Genomic DNA, 24,179 nt, shown 5'->3' with positions numbered 1-24,179 from the left:
ACGGTTTCATTTGCTAGTGTAGTGATTAGTTTTGTTTTCTTTTTTGTTTTGCTTTGCTGTTGTTGCATGCTTTTTATCCCTCTAGCCACCAAACCAGTCTTCGTATCCACTCGCTACGTTCGACGTGGATTGTCTACTACACGCACACGCACAGACACATACATATACATAGATTTGTTTACCGTGATCGTGGTTCACAATGGGTTTTTTTTGGGTTTCTGTACAGAAGAGTGCTATTCGACATATTACACCGTGCGTCTCGAGCGCAGTTTCTCGCGCTCCCATACCATTGACATTCCTCCCGCTCTTGCCTTCTTGCTTCTGGTTGTGCTTCGATACCATTTCCTATACTACTGCTCCCTATTGGTATGACTGTGATTGTAGTGATTACTCGACTTTATCCTTCAATCGGGCCCGAGTCCGCATCCACACATTGGTCTATGCGTTCGTGAATGTTGGTTGGCTTTTGCACTAACATGGGTCACGCCCAGAATAGGCACGCACACACACATTATTAGAATTACTATTACGACTAGGATTCACTCATTTCTGTGCATTCATCATTCACAATCATCCCCACTGCCCAATGCGCTGTTGCTGGAGGATCATTTCTCCCCCCTCTGGCGATCACTGGAAATTGGTTTGACAGTTCTCACAGGTAAATGCGCTGGGATGGAAAAGCCTCTTCCCGTTGGAAGGAAGATTTTTGTACGTGAAAAATATTGTGCGAATTGTTGGGCTGTTGTGCGTGATCGTTCTGTGCGCTTTTAAATCATTTCGTTGATACTAGAGCTTAATCCCTTTTTTTGCGCGCTTAAAATGTCCTTCTCTTTGAAACATTCGCATTACATTTTCTCTTCAGACGAAACATGCGGGGTTGTAACCTGTGGCCATGGGGTTTGAAGAACCGTCCCGGAGCAGTGCAAGCAGCAGCTTCGGTGGAGAATTGAACTGGAATACGAGTGCCCGTGGTCTTGCTGGTGATTGCTTGCAATGTGTGTGCTACTATTTTTCGCATAATGATGGTATGTTTATTTTTATGTTTTTGTTCGACCACAACCAATCCCTTCTCAATGCATTCTCGCGACCGCCTCGCGTACGGTGTGTGGTCGGCGATGCTCAGGTTAAACAACCGGTTTTCGCTCGCTCCTGGGCATCCTGGGGCGGACCGCGCTAATCGAGTCAAACGTACCCACAAACGACGAAGCACGTTAAATTAATCGCTCGTTATACCATATTCAAAAATCTGTATTATTGGAGTCAACCTCGTCGGGTTCCTGGGGCGCCGCCAGCGTCATCTGGATGCCCGATGGCCCCATCACCTGCATCGTTGGCTCGGTGTTGCGTCGCTTCATCTTGCCCTTCATCTTCTTCAACATTGTCGCCTGCAATGTCGCGTTTTCCGAAACCAGCGCCACCACCGCCGCCACCGCCATCGTCGCCGCCATCATCGTCATTGTCGTAGTCACCGCCGCCGTCCGGTCCATTATCAGTTAAAAAATGTGATTGTTTGTTGGTAGGTTGTACGCGTTTCGGTATGTTCGAAGTACGTGCAGGTGTATGCCCATATGATGCGTGTTATGATCGTGAGCGGAAGATGATGGGCGTTTAAATGTTCCGGTGATGCAGTCACAATGTTTCACGAATTCCACGGATGTATGTTTGTGTGTGGGTGTGTCGTTACGAGATGTCCGTTCATGTCATCGGAGGACCATTTTGTAGTTTCAGTGATAATTTTAGTAGGTCATAGTGGTGGTAGTGGTTTTTTTTTAAATTATTTATCACACGCGATCGAGTGCACGTACCATCATAATTTAGTAAGGATTGTGATACGCCCGACGTATGGTATTGTTTTTTTGACATCAAATTGATTTGGATCGTTGTGTGTTTTTATTCAACATTCAAACCATGTGCGGGGTTTGACATCCACGTTCGAGTTTAAATCAAGTCAATGAAAGGAGAGAGAAAAATCGAGAAACCATTTTTTTAGCATCGTAATTGGTTTTAGCCAGGCGATAATATATGTGAATAAGTGTTTAGTTGGGGTACAATGTATCAGGAAAAGAAAAAATAAAAGAGAAAACGAAAAGTATAAAAAGAACGAATCGACCGACCTAGATGCAATGCAAATCAAGATGAAAAATAAAATTACCACGAGAACAATCTCATTCAATCAATAGCAGGAAAAGCGATACAGCAACTGAAAACAATTACAAAAGATGAACATCATTCCGCAAAACGGCAGTCTCGGTATGAAAAAAAAACATCGGAAAAATGGATGAAATTAGCTAGCGACAGTTGCAAAAATACGATGTACGTTTAATGGTGGCCACGAAGGGGAGTCCATCGTCGAGATGAGATCCGGTTCTCAGTGGCGCGAGCGAGCTCGATAACTACCTGCTAGCGTACAGCTATCTAGAGCACATCTTTCTATCTATACCGAGGTACGTGAAAAGTAATCTCTTTTGATTCAACTATGAATATAATTACTCTACCACCGGTTCAAACGTTGAACAAAAAACCGAACAAACGGATGGTAAAATGATAAAATAATGAAAGGAACAAAATCGGTTATCGACTCGGTTTCGTTCGTACACGTACGAAACAAAGAAAGAGAGAGAGTGTGAGGGAAAGAGAGAGAGAGAGTCAAATTGTAAAAAGTAACTTGCAAACAACTTGGTTGCATGTAACAAGTCAATAAAATAAATATATACGATGCAAGATCTAGATCTCCTACATGAATCGTAAATAGACAATACGGAACAAGAGAAACAAATCAAACGGAAGGAAACAAGAACGAACAATGCAAATCGAAAGTTTGGAAGAAAAATGGCTGCCAATACGCGCAACAAGCGCAAAAAAGAGGAGAGTAGAGCGAAACAGGAAGAAGAATTGCATACCGGATAGAGGTGGAACGGTGGAGATTGATTTGAATATAGTCAGCAGATAGAAAGATTAGTTAAATGGCACAGTGGCCAGGAGGGAGAAAAATGTAGTATAAAATCGACATATAGAAGTGTAAACTGTTGGTGAAAACTGTTTGCGAAATACTAGCAAATGGTAACGCACGAACAATAAATTACGAATCGAAGGTACGTCGGAGAAGTAGAAGAAGAGGTGTGAGTGATGGTGACGTGAACGTGACACGTGAGGGTGGGTTGGTTTTTAAGGTTCTTCCAGTGTATGGTTTCTTCTCGGTTTGGCTACGATTAGGTACTTTTCTGCCGGTGTGGTAGATTACGTGGTGATACTGAATTAGATGGTTTACAACAGTACAAAGGGGGTGTCCTGAGCCAATGGAGTCGTAATATGCAAACGATTTACTTGGTTACTGTGGTGTGTGTGCGTTTGTTGTTCGTGTGTCGGTAAGGTCGGAAGTGCTACAGTGGCGTGCGTCAATGAATCGATCAATTAGTATACTGGATGGTTCCATACGAAATACAAGTAATATTAATGTGCAATGGCTTAAGAGATACAGAACGGGTCGAAATGGAGATTAGAGAAAATGTTGGCTGATGGCATTTGCTACGCATTTGGACTTCTTCTGTTCTGGTTGAAAGGAAATGCCTAAACGCAACTGGGATACGTTTTCTATGTAATTTCAAATAATTTTTCCAAAGGGATCGGATGGGAACAATTATATAGTGGCCAACGCATCGGCACGATCTTGATAAATATCAATGTAAACGATTGGAGGGGCAGGTTGGGTCCAGGTCGCCAATGGTGAAAGATTTTCTAATGCTTTCCCTTGCACCTGGCACGTTCGTAGCTCATTCACCATCACTAGCCTGAGACTAACAGAGCGTGGGATTCTTTCACTACTAATCATTATAATTTAAACACTAATAATTGTTATCCTAAGTAGAAAACAAACGCAACAATGTGTTTTTTTTGTGTCAACGACAAACACGTACTACGATCTGCAACGCAATCGAAGAAGCGTAGAGTTTCAAGTTTAGAGTCAAACCCATTCAGGACGATCGTTCGCAGGACACAAGAGTTCCTTTGTGAGAGTTTTTTTTCTTGTTTTTGTTAAACCAAGTGGCTCCTTCAATAGTAGAACTAAAAGAATCGATAACTGCTACATGCTATCCCGTGTTTTCTCGTTTTGTTTCTGCTTTTGTTGTAGTAAGTATCGCGCCTTCCCGTACGCCGTCGGTTTCTAACCGCCCGCGGCTCGTTTTTCTTAACTTTCCCGGGGGAGTTTTTTGCGCGTGTTTTTAGTTTTAATCTTCGTGTCTGAATTTGTTTGTTTGTATAGTTTGCTTCCCTGCTTAAAGTGGTTTTACAGTGGTGCGGTTCATAGAAAACAGGAGAACAGAAAGCTAGGACCGGACGGACGGGTACTCTAGGTTCCACTGAGGGCATCTTTATCGCGGTCTCCATTTTCTGGAGCTCCACCCTGCGAGAAGCCCGCAACGGCCGGTGAGATATGCGGTTCGGTTAGCCTCCGTTTGCTCTTAATTTTCTTCAGCATCGTTGCCTATAGAAGGTTAATAGCATTGATATATATTTAGGATCAGTATCAGGGCGTGGTTGGGTTTTGGAGAGTTCGTACTAGTTTGCTTAGCGATGGGCGGGGAGGGGGAGTAAAAGTGAGATGGGGTTTTCCTAAGGGTTTTAAATTATTTTAATTCTTTTCAAGACACTCAGTCACACACACCCAAACACATTTACACACATACGCCACAATCGACACGCGCGCATACACGCACCACACACACACACACACACAGAGAAACCAAAACAGAAACACTGGCACACTTCGGGGTCGGTCGCGCTCGACTGTGCGTGTTTCACGCGTGTTGGACGACGGTTTCGATAAGTTACTACATACACTAAATGCCATTTATGATGTGTCTCGATACGAAAGGACTAAAAACAAAAACTGCAAAAGCGTAAAAATAAAACGGTACGAGAAACAACACGTGGGTTGTAAAGTGAAGGGGGAGGTAAAATAACAAACAAATAAAAACAAATAAAGGAAAACTAGTCCTATTCCTTTGTATTTGACAAAGGATCCTGAACTTCACAGGGGAAGAAAAAAAATCAAAGCCTACTGCCTTCAACGAGTCATAAAATGTCAATGCCATGAACGAAAATAATAAAATCGTTTTCAATTTACATTTCACTTAATCATTAGTGGTGAATATTTCCAATGTATTTCTTTGCAGATGTTAGATGTTTCACCTTATCCAATTGCTCTAAGCACGGACAAAAGTCAGTGCTCTGTGGGGTACGTTTATATACATTCAACTACAGGGTGTTTCTTATGAAGAGCATTCGTTTTTCGTATCTTACACGTCGTTAGAGCGATGAGGATCGGTGAGTATGTGTTTTAAGGTACAGTGCGGCATGCATTATGTTCGGTGCAACATAAAATTTAACCTGAAATGTGCTGAAACGATCTCTTGCTTGCTGAAGGAGTTAGCTCGCAATGCCGCTTCTATGGTGTGAAAGTAAACGATGTAAATAAGAGCAATCGATAAAAAACAGGAGCAAAATGTTTTGTCAAAGCGAGTAACTACACAGCGAAGAGCAGATGGTCGGAAAGCAATCTAATGCAGCATGCAGCGGAACGAAAGAAAGTGGTTCGTAACCGACGAAACGAAAGCAAATACAGGCGAGAAGGGCATGAGAGTTGTTGCGACGTCGAAGCGACGGAGTGAGGCTTACCTTTAGCGCTGACTTTAGCACGACCACATCGCCGGGACTTTGTACCCACGGTTCTCCATCGACCTGCACCGGTATGTCGGAATGAAGATGAATTTTGATGTGACCACCCTGTGAAAATTCGTTTGAAATGGGTTCGTGTTAGGGGCTGTGCTTACTGAGTTTTCCACCGGAAGCTCCATTCCCATGGTGTCTTACCTGGGCTATTCGCATGGCCGACCGCAACCCGGACTGTATCTGCCCCAAATGCACCACACCGGTGACACCGACGACCTCCAGCATGCCGTCCCAGTGGTTCGGTTTGCTGAACTGATCCTCCTTCTCCGGTCCCCACGGGTTTGCACCGGAACCCCAACTGTGCGAGTACCGGAGGAGAAGTGTGTGTGTGTGTGTTAGGGTATGCTTTCCATGTCGCTTTAGTTTCAAATTCTACCAACCTTAGGATGTTCAGTATGATGATACCCTCGACGGGTGGCAGCTCCACCACCTTCCCGTCGACCTCGAGCCGCAGCTCCTTGTGCAGCTCCTTCACCATCTTCCGGCCGACCATCTTCCGCAGGCCCATCTTCACGTACACGCCCTTGTTGTGCAGCCGGGAGTTGAACTTGTTCGGGTTTTCCTCGCGCGCATTGTGGAAGTCCAAGCACAGGTCGGCGTCGATCCCGATGCCGAAGTAGTTGTTCATCACGAATATCTGCGAGTTGTCCTCGCTCTGCGCCCCTCCGACCACTGCATCGCGACGGTTGGAAGAGTGTAGAGAAAGTGTGTGTGTGTGTGGGTTAGTGATAAACAACGGAAGCTCGCCAACGGGCACACCAACTAGAAAATTGGGGCCAACTGGTTTAGGGTGGGGCGGGGCTTGCTTTTGATGCGTGTGCGCGTGTGTCATTCTTCGTACGATTCCGCTAAGCCGCAACCGCAGCCCTCAGCATCCGTCCGTCCGTGCTTCAGACGGCCCCGTCGCCAAGATACCGTTCGCTTGGGCTCCACGTCACGCGGTGTGCAGCGAATCGACGAAGCGATGACACGCCTCAGCCCCTTACACATCGAGTACATCCATTCCGGTAACAACAACGAGCATATCAACAACAACACCGACCGGCCTAAAAGAACAGTATTTACAGCAACATCCATTAACTGTGTTTTGTGGTGCGATTCAACGGGTTAGACGGAGCGTCGCTTGTACTGAAGGTGGAGAAGGGGGAGGGAGGGGGGGGGGGAACCGAACCCGACGAATTTTGGAACCAAGAAAGACGCTGTTTTGCTCCCAGGCAAGTTTACAGACAACTTTGGCGTGATCCATTCGATTGTGTCGAGTAAGTTTCGTTAACATTTAACTACTTTTTGCTTCAAATGTCCCGCCTCTCTTGCATGTGTGTGTGTGTGTGTGCTTGATATACAAGCGAGTTTTTATGTATGGTTTCAAGGGAAATTCCAGCTTCATGAACCTCATACATCGTGAAAAGCAAATGTATTAAACTATTATTACTGAACGTTCGCACGCATGCAGTGTTTCGTGTGTTTGTTGCTGTTAGGAAAAACATTTCCTGTTCCAAAACCTTACTCATCTGCAACTTGGCGGAGGCGATAGTTTTGTCCACTGCCTTATCCCCAACAGGAGTGTGGAATGCGCCAACCCAACAGGTCTCTCCTAGCTCCGGTGTGTAGTGAAATCCAAACATAATTACTGGACACAAGAACACCTACCAACCAAGATCATCCCGGTTTGGACCGACCGATGCCCGTAAACATCGAGAGCATGCATGCATTCATTCCTTACAAGCTGGTCCACTTGACTACACGGGACCTACCAGGGGGGTACGCAACAGGGGTAGACGTTTCGGCACTACTGTCGGTCGGAAAATGTGGGGCAGAAGGAAATAGCCTTACAGAATTGGGTGGGTGATACGATGGCATTGCAACAGTTACTTAAGGCCCTGAGTAGGGGGACACAGGGACACTACTCAACGCACTGGAATGAGGGCGGATTCAAATGGACATTTCATTTTGTAAAACTGGCTGGCTTGGGGTTGAAGCTACATATGCTAGGTTTGCTCGGTGGCCTTCATATGATGTGCCAGCAAACGTATAGATATCCTTGTTTTTGCAGCATGTTAGAACTGTTACTTGCTACATGGACACACTAGTAAATACTGTTGTGAAGACATAACTGACATCATGGCATCGGAGCGAAACGACAGAAAAAGAGGCAAGAGGATTATGTATGAAGAGTTTGTGAGTGTCAGGGAGTAGTATAGCAGTAGTTTAAGTAGTAGTATTAATAGAAATAGTAGTAGTAGTAGTAGTAGAAGTAGTACAGTAGCGAGGACGATCAAATGCAAGAATAGTGTAATAATAAGGGAAAACGGAAACAGAGAATGCGGTTGCGCCATCAAAGTACAGTAAATGACCTTGCGCCGGACTGGCGACGATCGCCACCGATGGGTGATGATGGTGCTGGTTCTGCAGCTGCTGCTGCTGAGGCATTTGCAGCTGCTGCTGTTGTTGTTGCTGTTGCTGTTGTTGTTGCAGTTGTTGTTGTTGTTGCTGTTGCTGTTGTTGTTGCTGTTGCTGTTGGATTTTCTTCTTCTTACCGGTTGAGTTGGGCTGCGTTTGGCGCGGGGTGGCGTCCTCTGGTTTGTCCTCCGGGTGGAAGACGACCGTCCAGCGATCGAGCCGGATTTCCTCCGCGTCGATGACATCGCGCAGCAGGTTCAGTGGGTCCTCGCCACCGGTGTACCCTGCGCCCCAGCGTAGTACACGTGCCAGATCATTGCCTACGGGGGAAAGTAAGTTTCCAAAACGGTTGGTGGTTATGTCGATCACCGGACTTCCGTGTGCACTAGGACACCTACCGGTACCCAACGGTACGATGGCACACGGCGGACTGGAACACTCCGAGTCCTGACCGACGTTGTCCAGACACTGCAGCACCCAACCGATCGTTCCGTCACCGCCGCACACCAAGATCTTGTAGTCCTGGATGTGCCGGAAAACGTATAGCCTGCATCAAGACAAAACCAAAGATTAGAAGATTTAAAAGCGCTTGTAAATACTTGTAAACTCCAAACAGGCTACATACCCAGGCAGTGGTCCACCGTTATCCAAATCAAACACTTGATATGGATTCAATAATTTACGAAAACTACTAATAAGCTCTAGACCTTGGCAGCCGCCGGACTTGACATTGACAAACACCAGCAGCGGCTGGACGCCGGGCGGCACCATGCTCGGTTCGATGTTAGGCAGCAGTAGCACGAGCAGATGCTTCTCCTCATACTTCGATTCCCGCAGGGCTTGGAATGCACGGACCTATGGACGGATATGAAGATATTGCAACAGTCTTGGTAAGAGAAAAGAGCGACGATTCAATTCGAAATCCATTTACTTACAGCTTTGGATGCATTTTCGTAGGTTATCACTAGCGAACCGTACTCGTAGTAGATAGGCCCGATGCTGCTGAACTTGTTCTCGAAACCTAGGAATTCAGTCAGTATGTGCTCGTAGTTGCGCTGCGACAGCCCGGGCGGCAGGTTGCCGACGAACAGCGCCAGATTGGGCCCGTGCGGGTCCTGCTTCAGCTGCAGATAGAAGCGCATCAGCTCCATCTGCCGGATCGAGTCCTTGCCGAGCTGCTTCATGATCTCCCACGGGCGCTCGTTCCACGACAGCACACGCTCGGTGACGCCCCGGTCGAGCAGGATCTCCGAGCACCGGTAGTCCTCGATCTGGTGGCTCTGCAGGCCGAATTTTTTCAGCGACTCACAGATCAGATCCTTCACGGTGGTGTCGTTGTCCACCGGTATGATAACGTAAGCGTTCTCCACCTGCAGCTTACCCGGGTAGACGCGCACGAACCCGTGGTCGTTCTCCTTATCACTGTGAAGGTAGACACACGGCGAAAGGAGACACTGGTTGGTGTTGCTTCCATAAGGAACTGTTGGCGATACTTACCGAAATCTCAAGTAGATGGCCGGTCTTTTGCCCTCCACTCGGTGTAGGCTCGGTACGGGATTTGGCTCCTGCAGTCTAACCTCGTCACCGTAGACGTCGGTGAGAAAAAATAGCTACAAGAGGAAAGGAATGGGAGTGAAGTAATTTATTTAGAGATGATCCGGTACAATTCGCAACATTCCGTGGTACGTACATTTGGATCCCTGGCTATGTGGAAGGCCCTCAAGGCGGTGGTCAACAGTTGTTCCAGCGAGCATGTTTTAGGTACGGAGATGGCTCTGAATATTCGCCTTCGATATGAACAGTTCCCGTCGAATACCTTGATTGTTTCTGTAAATGCATTGGAGGAGAAGCAACGGAGCGTCAATGATTGTCTAAGGAATCGGGTTCGCAGGTCTAGTAGAAACGTTGTTCCTACTCGCAAGCAGAATCTGAGAAACTCCGACATTTATGTTTGCCAAAAACTGTTGCATAGCGGGGTTTCCCTATCCTTTATTCAGAGGATTCGATCTAGTGAGCCGGCCAAGCACCGTGTTCTAAAAATTGATCCGAGCAACCTCTGAATTGGGGATGGAAATGCGAAAGCCTTCCCGGAAGTGCATCCGTGTGTGCACGCAAACAATAGGAACGTGCGATGGCATTCCATCAAGCACACACCACACGCACACACGCACTCTCTAATCCTCTCACACACACACACATTCACACACACACACAACACACTCACACAGTCGTGTACGTACCTTCATCGCGCTCCTCCTTATCTTTCTTATCCTTATCTTTATCGGGCTTATGCGCAGAATCGGGCTTCGAGTGAGTGCCGGAGCTGCTGCTACCTTCGCCTCGCACCGCGTACTCTTCGTCCCGGTAGCGGCTCTCAGCCGTTATCTCCTCGGAGATGCTGCGAGCTGTGGGGGGGGGGGGGGTGTTGGTGGGTGGGTTTTCGGTTCGGTGGTTTTTAAGGGGGTGTTTTTGCAGTGCCCACCCCGGTGAAAAGTGGATGGAAACAAGGTGAACAACAGGGCAGGTTCGGTTGGGGTGACAGGTGAGGAGGTGAAGAACAAGAAAGGGGAACGAGACGGGGGGTGGGGGGTCGGAAAGGGCCCACACACGAGTGGCACAAGCGACGGTAGGGGAGTGAGGGAAATGATGCATGAGAAAAGAAAAACAGTAAGATAGAGAGAGTGAGAGAGAGAGAGAGAAAGAGAGAAGAGAAGAAAGAAAGAGAAGGATACAGAGAGTGAGAAAGAGAGAAAAACGAGAGCAAAAAACCGTTACTGAAAATTCTTCTAATTTTTTTTTCTTTTTTTCATTCGTGTGTGCTTCCTAAAGGCTTCTTACAACGAGATGCAGTCGGGAGAAAGAAACATTAAACAATCAGAACAGAAGAAATTAAAAACATGACACGACAAGTGCTTTATCATCAGTCCATCACTCAGTTGGTTAGGAACTCGAAACTTTAACCGGGTCGATCGAATCGGAGTGACGTTGCAGTGGTGGTGGTGGTGGTGGAAAATAAAATGATTAAAAAATAGGAGAAAACACAATCAAGCTCGTTCAAGAAGAGATCACGCGTTCTATTGATTCCTGTTCCAGTGGGCAACCCTTAGGACCACGGGGGGTGGTTTTTTTTTATCGAAGATGCATGCACTTGTGTGCAAAAACTTCTGCCTCCCCCTTTCCCTCTCGGTTTGCCGCTTCCATCATCCCAAAGCGGAGTCGGACACAAAAGTAAGCAAACGAGCTACGGAGCGAGATGCGCGTGTGAGTTCCAGAAAACAACAGGACTCTCCTTCCACTGGAAAGACCACGGGAAAGTCGTCGGGTGGGTGTAGGGTGGCCAAAGGGAGGGAGGGGGGAGGGGAGAGGCAGAAATTTTGCCACCCAACCTGGTATACCTTCACCGTATCGATTTTCCCACCCGAATTGGCACGGCTCTGGTTTTCCGAGCGCACACAAAAACATGCTGCCCACTTTGCACAAGCAATCAACACACACACACACACACACACACACACATACGCGCACACAAACACGAGCGCGTACGTAAACCTACACACACACACACGCGCATCTAACCAGGCGTAACCCCTTGGCCTGACCTCCGCCACCATCGTGCGCTAGCCCGCAGGTCCTGACCCCTCTCCTCATCACGTCCCTCCCTCCCACCCACCCACTCTTCCTCACTCTGTGGAAGCACTTGTAGCGTTTGTGCAGCGTTCCACTCATCGTCGCTGGGAGGATGCGTTTACGTAGCGAAGCCATCGTCTACCTTTCGGTTGCTCGGTCGTTTGTGCCACCCTGTTGCGCTCTCTATCTCCTGCGTGTGTGGGTGTGAGTTTGGGTGTGTTTGTGTGTGAGTAAGTGGCGATTTTCAAACCTCCCGCAAACTGTTTCGTGTCAGGAACATGATGTTTTGTTTGCTCAATCCAACCTACTTCCTGGGTAGAAAAAGTGCATCGCAATGGGCAAAAGAAACACATTTAAAACAAAAAACACCAAACTCTCAAACGCCGCTGAACCTCGGTACGACCGCCATTGCGATGCTTTACTGCGAGTGCTTGTGTGTGTGTGTGTATGTGTGTTAGTTCGTCCGTAAGGCAAGCTTCTCTTACGTCGGCCAAAGAGCATTAATTGGCTACGAGGAAAAAAAGCAAATAAATGGACTGCAAGAAGTAAAATAAAAAGGTATGTGAAAAACGGAAAAAAAGGAAACCAACAGAACACCACAAACAAGCAAAAATGGATGCAGCAAGTGCGTCATTCGTTCTCTCCACGGGGAGGGAGGGGGATGCAACAAGCAAATAAAAAAAAACCCGAACAAAAAAACAAACCAAACAAACGGAGAAACAAGGCCAGTGTGAGAAGACCATCCTTGGGTAGTGTGAACGAGAAGTGAGGGATGAAAAGCTTGTGAAAAACGTAATGGAAAAAGTAAGTAAACAACTGCACTAAAGTGTGATGGTGTGAAACGATCAACAGAAAAGAAACAAAAATGGAAAACAACTAAAGATAAAAAGAAAAGAAAAAAAAACGGGCAAACCAATCCAAAAACCGAAAACGGAAAATCAAATAAAATCGCACCTCTGCGCACGCGACATCCGGTTTTGCTCCAGCCCATCGAGCACTTCCGCATTCGACGGTAGATGCGGCCGAGCAGGTGCTGCGAGGGCGCGGACTGGCTCAGCCCAAGGTCTCCGGCGTGGCTCTTGGTGACGCCGGCGGGGGTCACCATCGGGTCGGCCAGCGCGCTTCGACATTCGTCGGCTGGCGTTCGTTTCGTTTGGTGCAGCGCGACCGAATCACTGGCTGTGGCGGCGGCGACGTTGGCGCCGTCGTCGTCGTCGATGAACCCAAAATCACTGACGTCATCGTACGACACGACGCGGCGCGGTTCCAGCGCCACCGTCAGATGGTGACCGACATTTCGAATCGTGCCCGCGGCGGCTGCCACCGCCATCGCTGCCTGCGCCGTGCAGTCGAACGAGGAGGAACGCTCGACGGGTGCACCCAGCGGTGGGGAGAGATCGTCCTCCTCGTCGTCATCGTCATCGTCATTGTCACCGTTGACTCCGCTCACGGTGAGCAGCGGGCCCGACCTGCACACGGCCGACGATGACGTCAGCGAGCTGGACGTTCCGTGCAGGAAAACCGGTGCCAAGGCCGCCCGAATCGGGCCCATCGCCGTCGAACCGCGCCTCCCTCCGGCCCCGGGGCTGCGGGTGAGGAGGCGCGAAACACCCGTCCCACCATCGAAGGAACCCCGCGCTTCGCCCGACGGAGGCGACGGAGAGCGACGCCCGCCCGGCGATGGAGGCGCCTGGTGCTTCTTGCGGAATCGGGCCAGAAAGCGCGGACTGTAGCCGGGCGCGACGGACGCTTTGGTCAGGCGCTTTGGAATGCTATCGGTTTGGTCCTGGAACGATCGGCTGCGCATCACCGTGGTCGCATCGCCCGTCTGGTTGGTCGCCTTCGCTCGCCGGAGCGCCGGATGGATAAGGTTTCGGCTTCGAGCCGGCCGCATCGGCCACTCGTCCTCCTGCCCGTCCAGTGGCTTCTGCTGATGCAGCTGTTGCCGCTGCTGCTGCTGCTGGAGCAGCGTTAGACTGTTGTCACTGTGGTACTGCTGCTGGGTGAGCTCGGCGTGCGCCCTCCGCTGGCTTCCGCTCGCCACACTACCGCCACCCTCGTCGTCGTCGTCGTTGTAGAACGTGAAGCTGACGCCCGGCGACAGCTGGCCGGTGCTACACTTGCGTTCCTGCTCCTCCTGCTGGACGCGGCGCAGCAGCAGCTCGGTGCTTTCGCTGGTGCACGCGTGCTGGCGCCTTTGCTGCTCCTGCAGCTCCTCCTGGTACATGCCGATCGTCCACAGTTCCGCTGAGCCCGTGGAAAAACACCCGCACCACAAAAAGGGGGCCCATAGCACAAGGCGACGAAACGGACGGGGCAGACCGAGGCGCGCACGGCGGTAGAAGGGCGAACAACGGAAAATTCGAACGGCAGGGAAACAGGGCACGTAAGAGACGAAACAACCGAACGATAACGAAAACGATAACGAAATCATAATGGCGATATGATGGCATGAGCGCGATGGTATTATTGTTCATTCACGTTCACAGGTGCGACATGAATGAGCAGAGAAAGAAACGGTAGAGAGAAAGAGAAAGAGAGAGGGAGAGAAAGGAAAAGAGAGAAAAAAAAAGAAAGACAACGATAAAAGACAGAAAGAAACGGAAAAGAAAACAATGAGAACAAAATAGGACGAAATCGAAAGAGTGAGAGAAAGAGAGTGTGTGAGAGAGAGAGAGAGAGAGAGAGAGAGAGCGAGGGAGACAGGTGCATATCCCAGCATATCCCGCCAGCATATGTGTGTGAGTGTGTGTTTCATCAGGTGAAACGTGGCATACAGACAGCAGACCCAAAGTAGGTAAGAAGTAGACCATGTGATCGGAGAAGAGATAGATTTTTAGATTTCGAAAGAACAAAATAAAGAAAGAAACGGAATTAGAATCGGTTACTACCATAGCGAGAAGTAAACCACCGAAAAAGCGACTGAATGTGTCAGCGTAATTAATTAAGCCAACCATAGTTTCCTGGAATGGTTCATTCCGCTCAGGCAAAGTGTCATTTTGGGAACTGAAAAAGGCTGATTTGTTTTTACTTGTCGTTTGTACAGTACACCTAAAACCCTCCCTTGGTTGGGTGAGTCTGTTGAGGGAAGTAACATTACACGGGGTGGGGAGGTTTGGTTTCTGATTTTCATTTCTCCCTTCGATGTTTCTTCTTATGATCGAGTACATGAGGGAAGTGTGGCTGAAGGGAAGCGAGACACGTGGGGTGACAGGGTGAAGAACACTTACGGCAGGAGTAGTCTCGCTGTATGCCCGGTGTGCCTTTGTTGCGGTTCTGCACGCCGATGATGGCTTCCATTGGCACTTCCGTTCGCGGTATGGAGACGGCATGCGGCGGCAGATAGATGGGCTGCAGGGTGCCGAACGTGCACTCGGCCGGGATGTTGTTTCTGCAGCCTCCGTGCGTGGTGGTGCCGCACCACTCACAACGATAACCTGCGGACGCCGGGAAGGAGAGGATGCGATTAGATTGCGAGCACTGGATGGACCTCCTCCCTGGCCCTCCCCTCTTACCTGTAAGGCATTCGTACGACCAGCAAGCCTTTTTACAGTACGCACACTTGGACGACTGCGGCAGGTTGCCCTCGCGCCAGTGGTGCTGGTGCTTGACGTGCCCCAGTTCCTTCCCCGGAACGTAGGTGGCATTTTCTTTGCAGTCGGGAATGGCAAAATCCTGGCACTCGACGTGCGCAAAGTATTCACATACTGGAAGAGGAAGATATGCGAAACGAGTTAAGCTTGTCGAATGATGCCTATGAAGTGGCCCAGTGGACCGGACCGGGCCGATACTTACTCAAACAATGAACGGCGGGAGTTTCATCTAATCGCTTGCGGCAAACCGAGCAGAACTTTCGCTTGTGGTGCGACGGCTCCGACCAACAGTGTGCCACCGGGTTGCGGATAAGGTACGGTGCGATGCCCGTGCACGGTGTCACGATGTTGGACACGCACTTTTCGTGTACTATAAAGTTGCATACTGAAAAAGAGGATGAAGAACAATAAAGGTCAGTCAACGTATTACAATTATTTTTTTAATAAAAAACCATTAGCAATTATTCATTCAGCGAGAAAAAAAAATAAACCAATTTAAACAATTCTATGTTACAATTTGGCTGCGTTTGCCTCAGAAGCTTAGGATGGACGATTCTCAAAACCCAATAATCATGACACTAAATTGGGTTCTCAAATGTTCAACAACATTTTCTTAAATTGTACCCATTCTGCCTTGTTTTTCTTAATAGTAATACAGCAAACAATCGTGCTGAGCTTTAAAATAAGTGTTGCTGTTTTATAATTAGTCTTTATAAAATATTTTTAGCAAGAATTAACATGAAAGTTGAGATCAGCGGTTTCAGTAACGAAAAAACAATGAGCAGTTAAAAGCTAGAATAGTAAGACCTGCAAGTTTTTAGGCAAAACTATCCATACTGAATAAGAAGAAAACAATTAAAACTGCAAAACTAAACTCTGGGATGATTGAGAGGCCACCTGTTAGCCCGAGTGGAGGCGCCCAGTATCTCAAAGCGAAAAACTGAAATATAATAAGCTCTATCGTGAATGCTGCGATTTAAAAGCTAATATCACAGCAGTGGCTAGAGTAATTTTAGCAATATCTTCCAGTTATAAGGTTTTAAAGAACGTTTATAACAGTTTTGAATGAACATATCATAAGCCTTATAATAATAAATGCTGAAGAACCCTTGAGACAAATTTCAGTTCATGAGCGATAAGTTTCATTTTACCGAATCAAACCTAAAGATAAAGAAGAATAATGAGAAAAAGAAAAAGAAGATACGGAAATAAATAACTCTCAGCTAAAAAGTAGTCTATGGATTTAGTAAAAAACAACCAGTTAGCCTAATGGAGGCGCCCAGTCTCTCATAGAAAATCAAAAATATTAGTAAATTTTAGTAACTCCATTCTCCCAAAATCTATATGCTATGCTGATTTTAAAGTAAGTGATACTGTGATGGCTTTAACATTGTTTGCGTTGATCGTTTCAAGATTTTTGTAATAACTGATGATAGTTGTAGAATAACTAATCAGTAGCTTCCTATGATGGAGACGCATGGTGGTTTGAGACAAAATGCATCACACGGGCGCATCGTTGTTTTGTTCTTTTCAACAATTGAAGTTGAAAGTTTCCAAAATGGTTATGTTACTTGGATTTTTTGTAAATGTTTTATATGAAGCAATACCATTAACCTAAAGCACTGTTCCAGTGGTTTCTCCCTTTGGCCTCTTTCGCGCACTCTCCATTCGCCACTTCGGCTCGTGGAAAGTTGTGATTTGGCGGAACTACGTCAGCTGCTTCTACGTGCTGCACGCGTTGTTTACGTTAGTGTTCGGGCAGGCGATGTGCTCAGCATTGAATCTATTTTCTGCCATTCCCTCAAGACCCGGACGCACCCCGATCAACGTGCATATCTGGCTCCGGATTGCTCCAATCCGCCGCCGAAACGGGGCTAACGAAGCAAAAGGGTTTGCCAATGGACTACACCCCCCTCCTCACCCTCCACCACTGCCCACCATCAGTCCACCAACCGCGTGGCAATGAACAGTGTGATGACGCATGAAAAGCCCTTCGCCGACTAGCGCCCAGAATAGCGTGGCGCGTAATGCCATGCGGGAACCAGGGTCATCGCCGTCACCGCCACGGGGTTGAAATCCGTGTTGTTGTTTGGCGGTGGAAATGGGATTTCAAATCCGGGTGCTGCTTTTTAAAGTGATCCCTCGCTGCTCGACTACACACACACATGGACTGCCTTCACAGGGCGGGCCGGCGGGGGGTTGCAGGGTGCACGCGAAAAAGTGTTTTGCATCGGCACTGGCCAATCAAGATAATTGTACATGACTTGCAATAACAACCACCGTTCCGCACGTATCGCCGTAAATCTTGATAAATTACAGCCGTGCTGTCGATGGAGGAACGGACGGTGGCCGGATGTTTCAAATATAAACTCAAACCGGAGCAGGTTGTTGTATGTTTTCGCCCCGGGTGCACCCTGGAGTGCCTTGAAGGACTCCTTGATCTGGGCAGCGGCAAGGACAAATCTTTTGGCACGTGTCTGAGGGATTTCTTTAATGTGCTTTAAACCAACAACAATTAACAAATGAAAAGTAATCATAAAATCAATCCGTCAGCTATAGACGGCATAAAATTGTAAAACTTGATAGTATCTTGCTAACTGGTACGTCGATAATTTAACAGTATTTTTTCTTTTTGATCCAGCCAGTTGTTCGATCTGACACAAGCCAACAGCTCATTTGAACTTCCAAATTTAGTAAACCATGATTATTTCTTCTTAATCAGAGGGAGAGAGAGAGAGAGAGAGAGTTGAGAAAATCTTTATCGACACATCAATAAGTTTTGTGTGAGAGAAACTTAAAGGAGCTCCGTTTCGTGAGTTCCTTCTGTTGTTTGAATCCCCTGCTGGGGGATCTGATCTGATAACGATACGCTGAGTGAGTGTTTGTCGTAATTCGAGGCACTACCACTAGCTTAAGATAAGTGTCGGGATGGATCGTGAATCGAAACATCGCCACGAATGTATCGAACAAGACTTATAGAGTTTTTTTTTACAAGGATAATGGTGACCTCAATGGAAACCTCGAAGAGTAGGGTTAAGTTAGTAAATGTTAATGGGAACTTCAAAGTGTTAGGTTAAGGTGATAATGCATGTTAGACTGTTGTTAGCGTTAAGTGAAATTGAAACGAAAAAACCAATGCCAGACATTATTCGAGTCAGTTGGTGACCAGATGATAAGAAGAGTAGAGGAGTTAAACGCACCTTCGCAGATGTATCCTTGCCCGATGAGGCCCCACAGCAGATCGGAGCAATGATGGCAATAGGTTGGCTTGTGAAACGTCTTCCGGCCGAACGTATGTTCGCCACCCGCCATTTTGCGTCCGATTGTGCTTGGCTGCGGATCGACAGACGACAACGACGTGACGACGAGTGACGACACTCTGCCGATGGGGGTGACGATGCGCGTTTCCGGAAGTTCCTTCCCGGTCGTCCCGAAACAGCTCCGTTCCGTGGGTATGTCCTGAAGGCTCTGCGGCTCTGTGTGTCGGTGTGTTTCGGTTGCTTTGGTTACTTTCGGTGGCTAGTGTTGCTGCGTTTGTGGTTTACTGTTTCCCCTGCAACGGTTCCTATGGTTCCAGTGCGTATCGGGCCGTATCACGCTCGAGACCAGAAGCACCGAACCAGCTTCCTTGTGGCACCATTGTCCACTAGCTCACCCACACAGAGACACGCACACACATACAATCCGGCACAACAAACAACGGGTCTTGGTAATACGTCTCGAGCAAGATCGGAACGAGTGTCGACCGTTTCCTTCGTTCGTTGGCACCTTCCGCTAGAATCCCACCTCCACCACCGCCGCCACCACCACCGACGACGTCCCTCGCAATCAACGGCACACCAATCCGAGGTTCCCCGACAGGCCGTGGGGGAGAGGATGAACGGAACGAACAATCCTTAATTCGATCCGGTGCGTCCTACTGCGTGCTGCCGAGCGGAGACGTGTGTTCGGCGTGGCTTGGTGGGGGGGGAGGAGGGCTGAGACTTCTGGTCGCAGTTGAAGGGCTTCCAGTGGCCGGAAGGGGGACGACTCGTTCCGTGCTGTAGCTTTGGTTCCGCAAATCGAAGGATTTCCAACCGTTCAACCCAAGTTTCTCTGTCGTTTCGTGGAAAAAGCACGCGCTTTGATTTTTCTGCCTCTCCCGCTAGGTTGATAGGATTCCTCTGTTTATTTCATTTCGCATTCTTCTTGGCACAATTTTCTTTTTCTTTTGCACTTTTTTCCAATTTCACTTCGTTTCGGTACAACGGACAGTTTGTTACACACTTTGTTTTTCGAATTCTTCTCTCCAGTGTTTATTTGATTTTTCTTTACTTCTCGACAAACTCCTCTCTGTGGGAATTTCTCGTTCTTCGTTTCACTCTTTCTTGTGTTCCCTAAATTACACTTTCTCTCACCGACCGTTACAGGCTAAAGTAAATCAGGGTAAAAAATAAGATAAAGGCTTAAACAACGTATATAATCACCAAAACACTTCACTTGGTAAAAACATATGATATGATTGGCACTATGCTACATCACTCATATTCTTGATTTAAAAAAAAAAAACTTCACTTCTTTTTAATTTATCCACGTTGATTGCAGCTTTCCGAACGTAGAGGAACATCATAACACCGAAGTGAAAAGAAATGGTATATCACATCATCACAAACCGCACTACGAGACTGAGATTTTCGCTTGCTCTCCGTCCGGTAAATGATCAATCGATCACGAACCACAACATAACCATTGAACGAACGATCGTGATCGGAGTCTTGGTGCATAGTGAAGTAACGGTCGACGAACAGAACAACAAATCCCCCACGCTTGGTGGTGTGAGAGAATCGATGGGTGTGGGACGGAAAGGGTCCAACTCCAAGGGTGGTAGGGTCGGACGGATGGATGGGTTTTTCCGATCTGTTCGTACGGGATCAACAGAGCGCGGGCATACACACACGTACACATAAATATTCCCATATATGCGCAAACGGGGACGACGGATCAATCTTCCCAGCATCCAGGCGGCTCGCCTACTATGCACTCTCCCTCTTATGGTTTATGCTCTCTTGCCTTTTCGCTCCAACCCGAGAATAGTAAGCAAAATCTCGCTGGTGGAAAACGGATTTTTCTCCCCAACGAGGACCAGTTCTCACGCAACGACTGTTCTCGCGTCCATGGCCAGACGCAAGTGGGCCAAGTTTTCCTTTTCCATTGGAGAGAGTGCGAGAATTAATTCATCCCGAAAAATGTCATGGGATGATAGTGACGTACATGGTCGAACATAGATTTTTCTAAAATGAATCTTATCATTATTTGACACATTTCGCACCGTTTTCACCATCTTTTGCCAATACTTTTCCTTTACGATGCCGTTTTCACGCGACCGACCGGAACATGCATTCTTTCCGGTCAACTTTTCAAAAATCCATACCGTGACTGCCTGGTGTCCCCACATTGATCGGCGGAAGCAATCACTCGCACGCACGCACGAACTGTGTGCTCACGCACACACTTGCACATTTCTATTGAACGGTGCCACCAAAGGAACGGTGTACGGGAAAACTACAGGAGGGCGCGCGCGCGCGCACACATATTCTTTGAATGGGAAAGCGAAACCTTTCTTCGTAAAGTGGAAAGATGGAAAATCTCTCTTGAAAAAGAAAAAAAGTCACTGATGGAGCACACGCATACATGTATGTACGCAGACGCACGCACACACACACACCCATTCGAAGGAGAGCGTGTTTCTATCGAAACTCAATGAGAAACAGAGAAAGAGAGAAATTTATCTTATCCTCCATCGGGCTACCGCTACGTTAAGGAATGGCACAGTTTTTCCTTTATGATAACTTTTTAGAACTGTAAAAAGCTAAATATCCCGTTCAATTATCACGGCATGGGACATTGGGACGGAATTCGATAGTTTTTCTCCATGCCACTCGAAATAAACGGTGGTTTTTATCTTCCGACATCGAAGGGGTTGGTCCTTCTACGAATCTCTAACGTGTGCCCTTATTTTCCCAACCGACCGGAAAAGGAAAAACGATGACCACTGACTATCACGGGAGAGTGTGCGCCCTAAGCGAATATGTATTAGTGTGTATGTACAATCGAACAACTTTGCTTTTAGGTCGATTCCAGCTTCTCGAGAAATCTCATCTATCGAACCGTTCGCACTCTTCTTTTACGCTATTCCAGTACGAGGGAAATGTAGGGTAAAAATCACACAATCAGCTTTTCACTGCTTTTCACTTCCACTCCAACCATTTGCCGATGGAGGCGCCCCGTATCCTATGGCAAAGGTCACGATTTTTCACCGAATGGATTCGAATCGATGGTCCTTGTTTTAAAGACTGCTACTGATTTTTCCGCAGCGGTTGAATCTTGCACTTGACACATCGCCGCGGAAAGTATCCGATCGTTGGAAGGAAAAGGAAATGGATCGAATATTCCAGTACCCCAGCAAGAAAGCAAATTCCAGGACCTTAGTAGGCGCACAAATCGATCTTTCTTCAGTCCCATCGTCGTCGCCATCCGTCGTCGAAGGGATTTTCTTTTTTTCCCTTTTGCACACCATGCAAAGCACTCTTGAGACGGTTCTCTCCTTTTTCATTTCGAATGACTATACTCGTTTTTTTCCCCTTACACTTTCCGTCACAGATCTATAAACGCGCACAGGCACACGCACGTTCACACGCAGACTCACACAGGCGTCGGCAGCATCACACAACGTACCCTTCATTGTTGCTCGCATCGCACAGCTTCCGCTGCAACGTTCTTCATCGACCGTCGAACACACACTCACACACCATCGGGCACGCACGCACCTAGCAAGGGAACAACGGCGCCTTGTTCTCTGCTCTGCTCCCCCGTCCGCCGTACACAGTGTGAAGCACACACTCTCAGCGGCGTGCGTGCGCACACTCTTCTCGCATACCTATAGTCGCACGAACTCACACACGCACCTACAGCGACGCAACCCCTGCTGCTTCGGATGTGTGGAAGTATATATGTGTGTGTGTGTGTGTGTATTTAGCTGTGTCGACGCACGGTCACCTCGGACGGGGTCAGAGAGATGTATTATTCACCTGTTTTCCAACACCAACTCTTGTAAGGATTTTTCCTGATGCTGCTTCGTCACCACTCCTCACCCTTGACTCACTCACAAATTTTCACACCAGTCCATCCAGTCAGGTACCTCAACCAACCCGCACCCTCACAACACCCTTTTCCACGCACCCCAAACAGGCACGCACGCACGCACGCACTTTTCTTCCTCCGAGTGGTCCGTGTGCGGCGTGTGTGTGTGTGTGTGTGTGTGTGTGAACGTGCGCTGCTACTGGGATGGGGTTTTCCTTTCTTCCTGCACTTTCGCTTACTTTCTTTTCCACGGCGTGTATGTATGGTTTTTTTTTCTCCTTTTGCTTCCTTCGTGCTCCTCCGACGTACCGTCACACTCACTCCCTCTGCAGGCCACACGAGGACTGCGGGGTGTTTTTTTTTGTCGGGTGCGCTTCGTGCAAGCGTGGCCTGGGCGGCTTAGGCCACGGTAAGGCCCGGGAACGCCAGCGGTAGCGGTCCAGCAGCAGCAGCAGCACCGGTGGCGGATCCGGATCCCATCGTCGTCGCCATCGCCGTCGGCGCCGCGGCGCTGAAGGTGGCCGCCTGCTTCGTCGCCGCCATCGCTGGTGCCGCAGCGGACGTGGAGGATGAACGCGAAAACGTCGCCGTCGCCGTGTACGCGGTGCACTGGGCCAGCAGAGAAGGTTGCTCCATTTTGTTCTCCCTGGTTGTCACCATTACGACGGCGTCGCTCCTGATGACACACGGGCACGGTGCACGAGTAGAGGTTGAAAACTGAGCCCACCTTTGCCAGCGACCCGACCGAGAACCCGACACACCACGGCCAGTGTGGTTTCCACGGGTTTTCCTCGCTCCCGGAGAGCGCCCGGAGAGTGAGCGAGAGAGAGAAAGAGAGAGAGCCCTCGGGGAAAGCGCAACAGCAAGTGGGAAAAACTTTTCGCTCGCCCCCTTGCGTTCGGCGGCCGACAATTTCTTCCCGATTGCTACGATCAATTGGAAAATTTGCTCCTTCTACCCGGAGGAGTGGAACGCTTTTTATTCGCACAGCTTTTCACCTCTGAGAGAGAGAGAGAGAGATTAGTATACGTAAAAGAGAAAATACCTGAGGAATACGCTACGAATGTGAGTCCGAGATAAGAGAGAAGACGTGAAAAGTCGGTGTGAAAATATTGCAGAATTAAGACCGACGTACGTCACAGGATGACCCGATCCAGAAGAAAGCTGTCAAACCGTCCACACTTTCCGGCCACTATACTACTCTCGCCATTCGCTCACACTCTCGCACTACAAATATTGATCTCGTGCTATGCACGTAGTTGATCCCGACGATAAACTGCATCCACTTCCGACCGAATGGAACCGATAGGATCATCCGCAGTCCTCTGGACTTTCCATTTTCGTCGCTTTTCCTTCGATGACCGTAGAACGTCGTCGCTTGCTTACCCTTGCTCGTCAGACGGTTAACGCCGAGGCCCTTTTGCCCGGCCGAACCCGTGCTGAACCGCTTTTTCACCTGCCACAACTCCAACTGTAGAACTTTTCATCTCGAAAAAAGTGTGCCTCCGTCGTTCGGAACGTTATCTCGCGAGGGGTGATATTTACTTTTCCGCTCACTCTCTTTCTCGCTCACGCACTCTCCACGAATGCTGTTTTTCTCTGCTTCGCTACTCTCCTTCTTTCTCTATTTTTATCTTAGACCCACACACACACACACCTGCTGCTTACTGACTGACATACTCTCGATTATCAACGGGGGAGCGCAGTTTC

General features: G+C 48.2%; 1 protein-coding gene across 2 annotated transcripts; it reads right to left on the bottom strand.

Annotated features, from left to right (window-relative positions):
- Positions 1–1,185: 1,185 nt before the first annotated feature.
- On the bottom strand, positions 1,186–18,662 carry LOC131284991 (diacylglycerol kinase theta). Of its 2 annotated transcripts, none has more exons than XM_058313851.1 (16): positions 18,551–18,662; positions 15,553–15,735; positions 15,273–15,464; positions 14,988–15,194; positions 12,712–14,004; positions 10,371–10,535; positions 9,821–9,957; positions 9,628–9,740; positions 9,066–9,552; positions 8,756–8,985; positions 8,529–8,677; positions 8,085–8,450; positions 6,111–6,402; positions 5,872–6,028; positions 5,677–5,784; positions 1,186–1,385 (listed from the first exon to the last, which is right to left on the bottom strand). In XM_058313851.1, the coding sequence occupies exons 1-16, from the start codon at positions 18,660–18,662 to the stop codon at positions 1,239–1,241; spliced, it is 4,338 nt and encodes a 1,445-aa protein (XP_058169834.1). In that variant the 3' UTR covers positions 1,186–1,238. The 2 variants fall into 2 exon arrangements, with proteins under 2 accessions (XP_058169834.1, XP_058169835.1); XM_058313852.1 differs by lacking the exon at positions 12,712–14,004 and having other exon boundaries at positions 6,111–6,393; positions 8,268–8,450; positions 10,371–10,416; positions 10,477–10,535.
- Positions 18,663–24,179: the final 5,517 nt, after the last annotated feature.

The sequence above is a fragment of the Anopheles ziemanni genome, chromosome 3 (assembly GCF_943734765.1).
Source record: "Anopheles ziemanni chromosome 3, idAnoZiCoDA_A2_x.2, whole genome shotgun sequence".
Classification (NCBI taxonomy): domain Eukaryota; kingdom Metazoa; phylum Arthropoda; class Insecta; order Diptera; family Culicidae; genus Anopheles; species Anopheles ziemanni.
This window is presented reverse-complemented; position numbering and strand designations above follow the sequence as displayed.

Bases quoted from the DNA above. Each gene is read 5' to 3' on its own strand.
- LOC131284991 (XM_058313851.1), bottom strand. From the start codon at position 18,662: ATGGCGGGTGGCGAACATACGTTCGGCCGGAAGACGTTTCACAAGCCA. The intron at 15,195-15,272 runs GTAAGAGGGGAG...CGGCGTCCGCAG, and splicing joins GTCGTACGAATGCCTTACAG to GTTATCGTTGTGAGTGGTGC. The intron at 1,386-5,676 runs GTAAGCCTCACT...GCGACATTGCAG, and splicing joins TGCTAAAGTCAGCGCTAAAG to GCGACAATGTTGAAGAAGAT.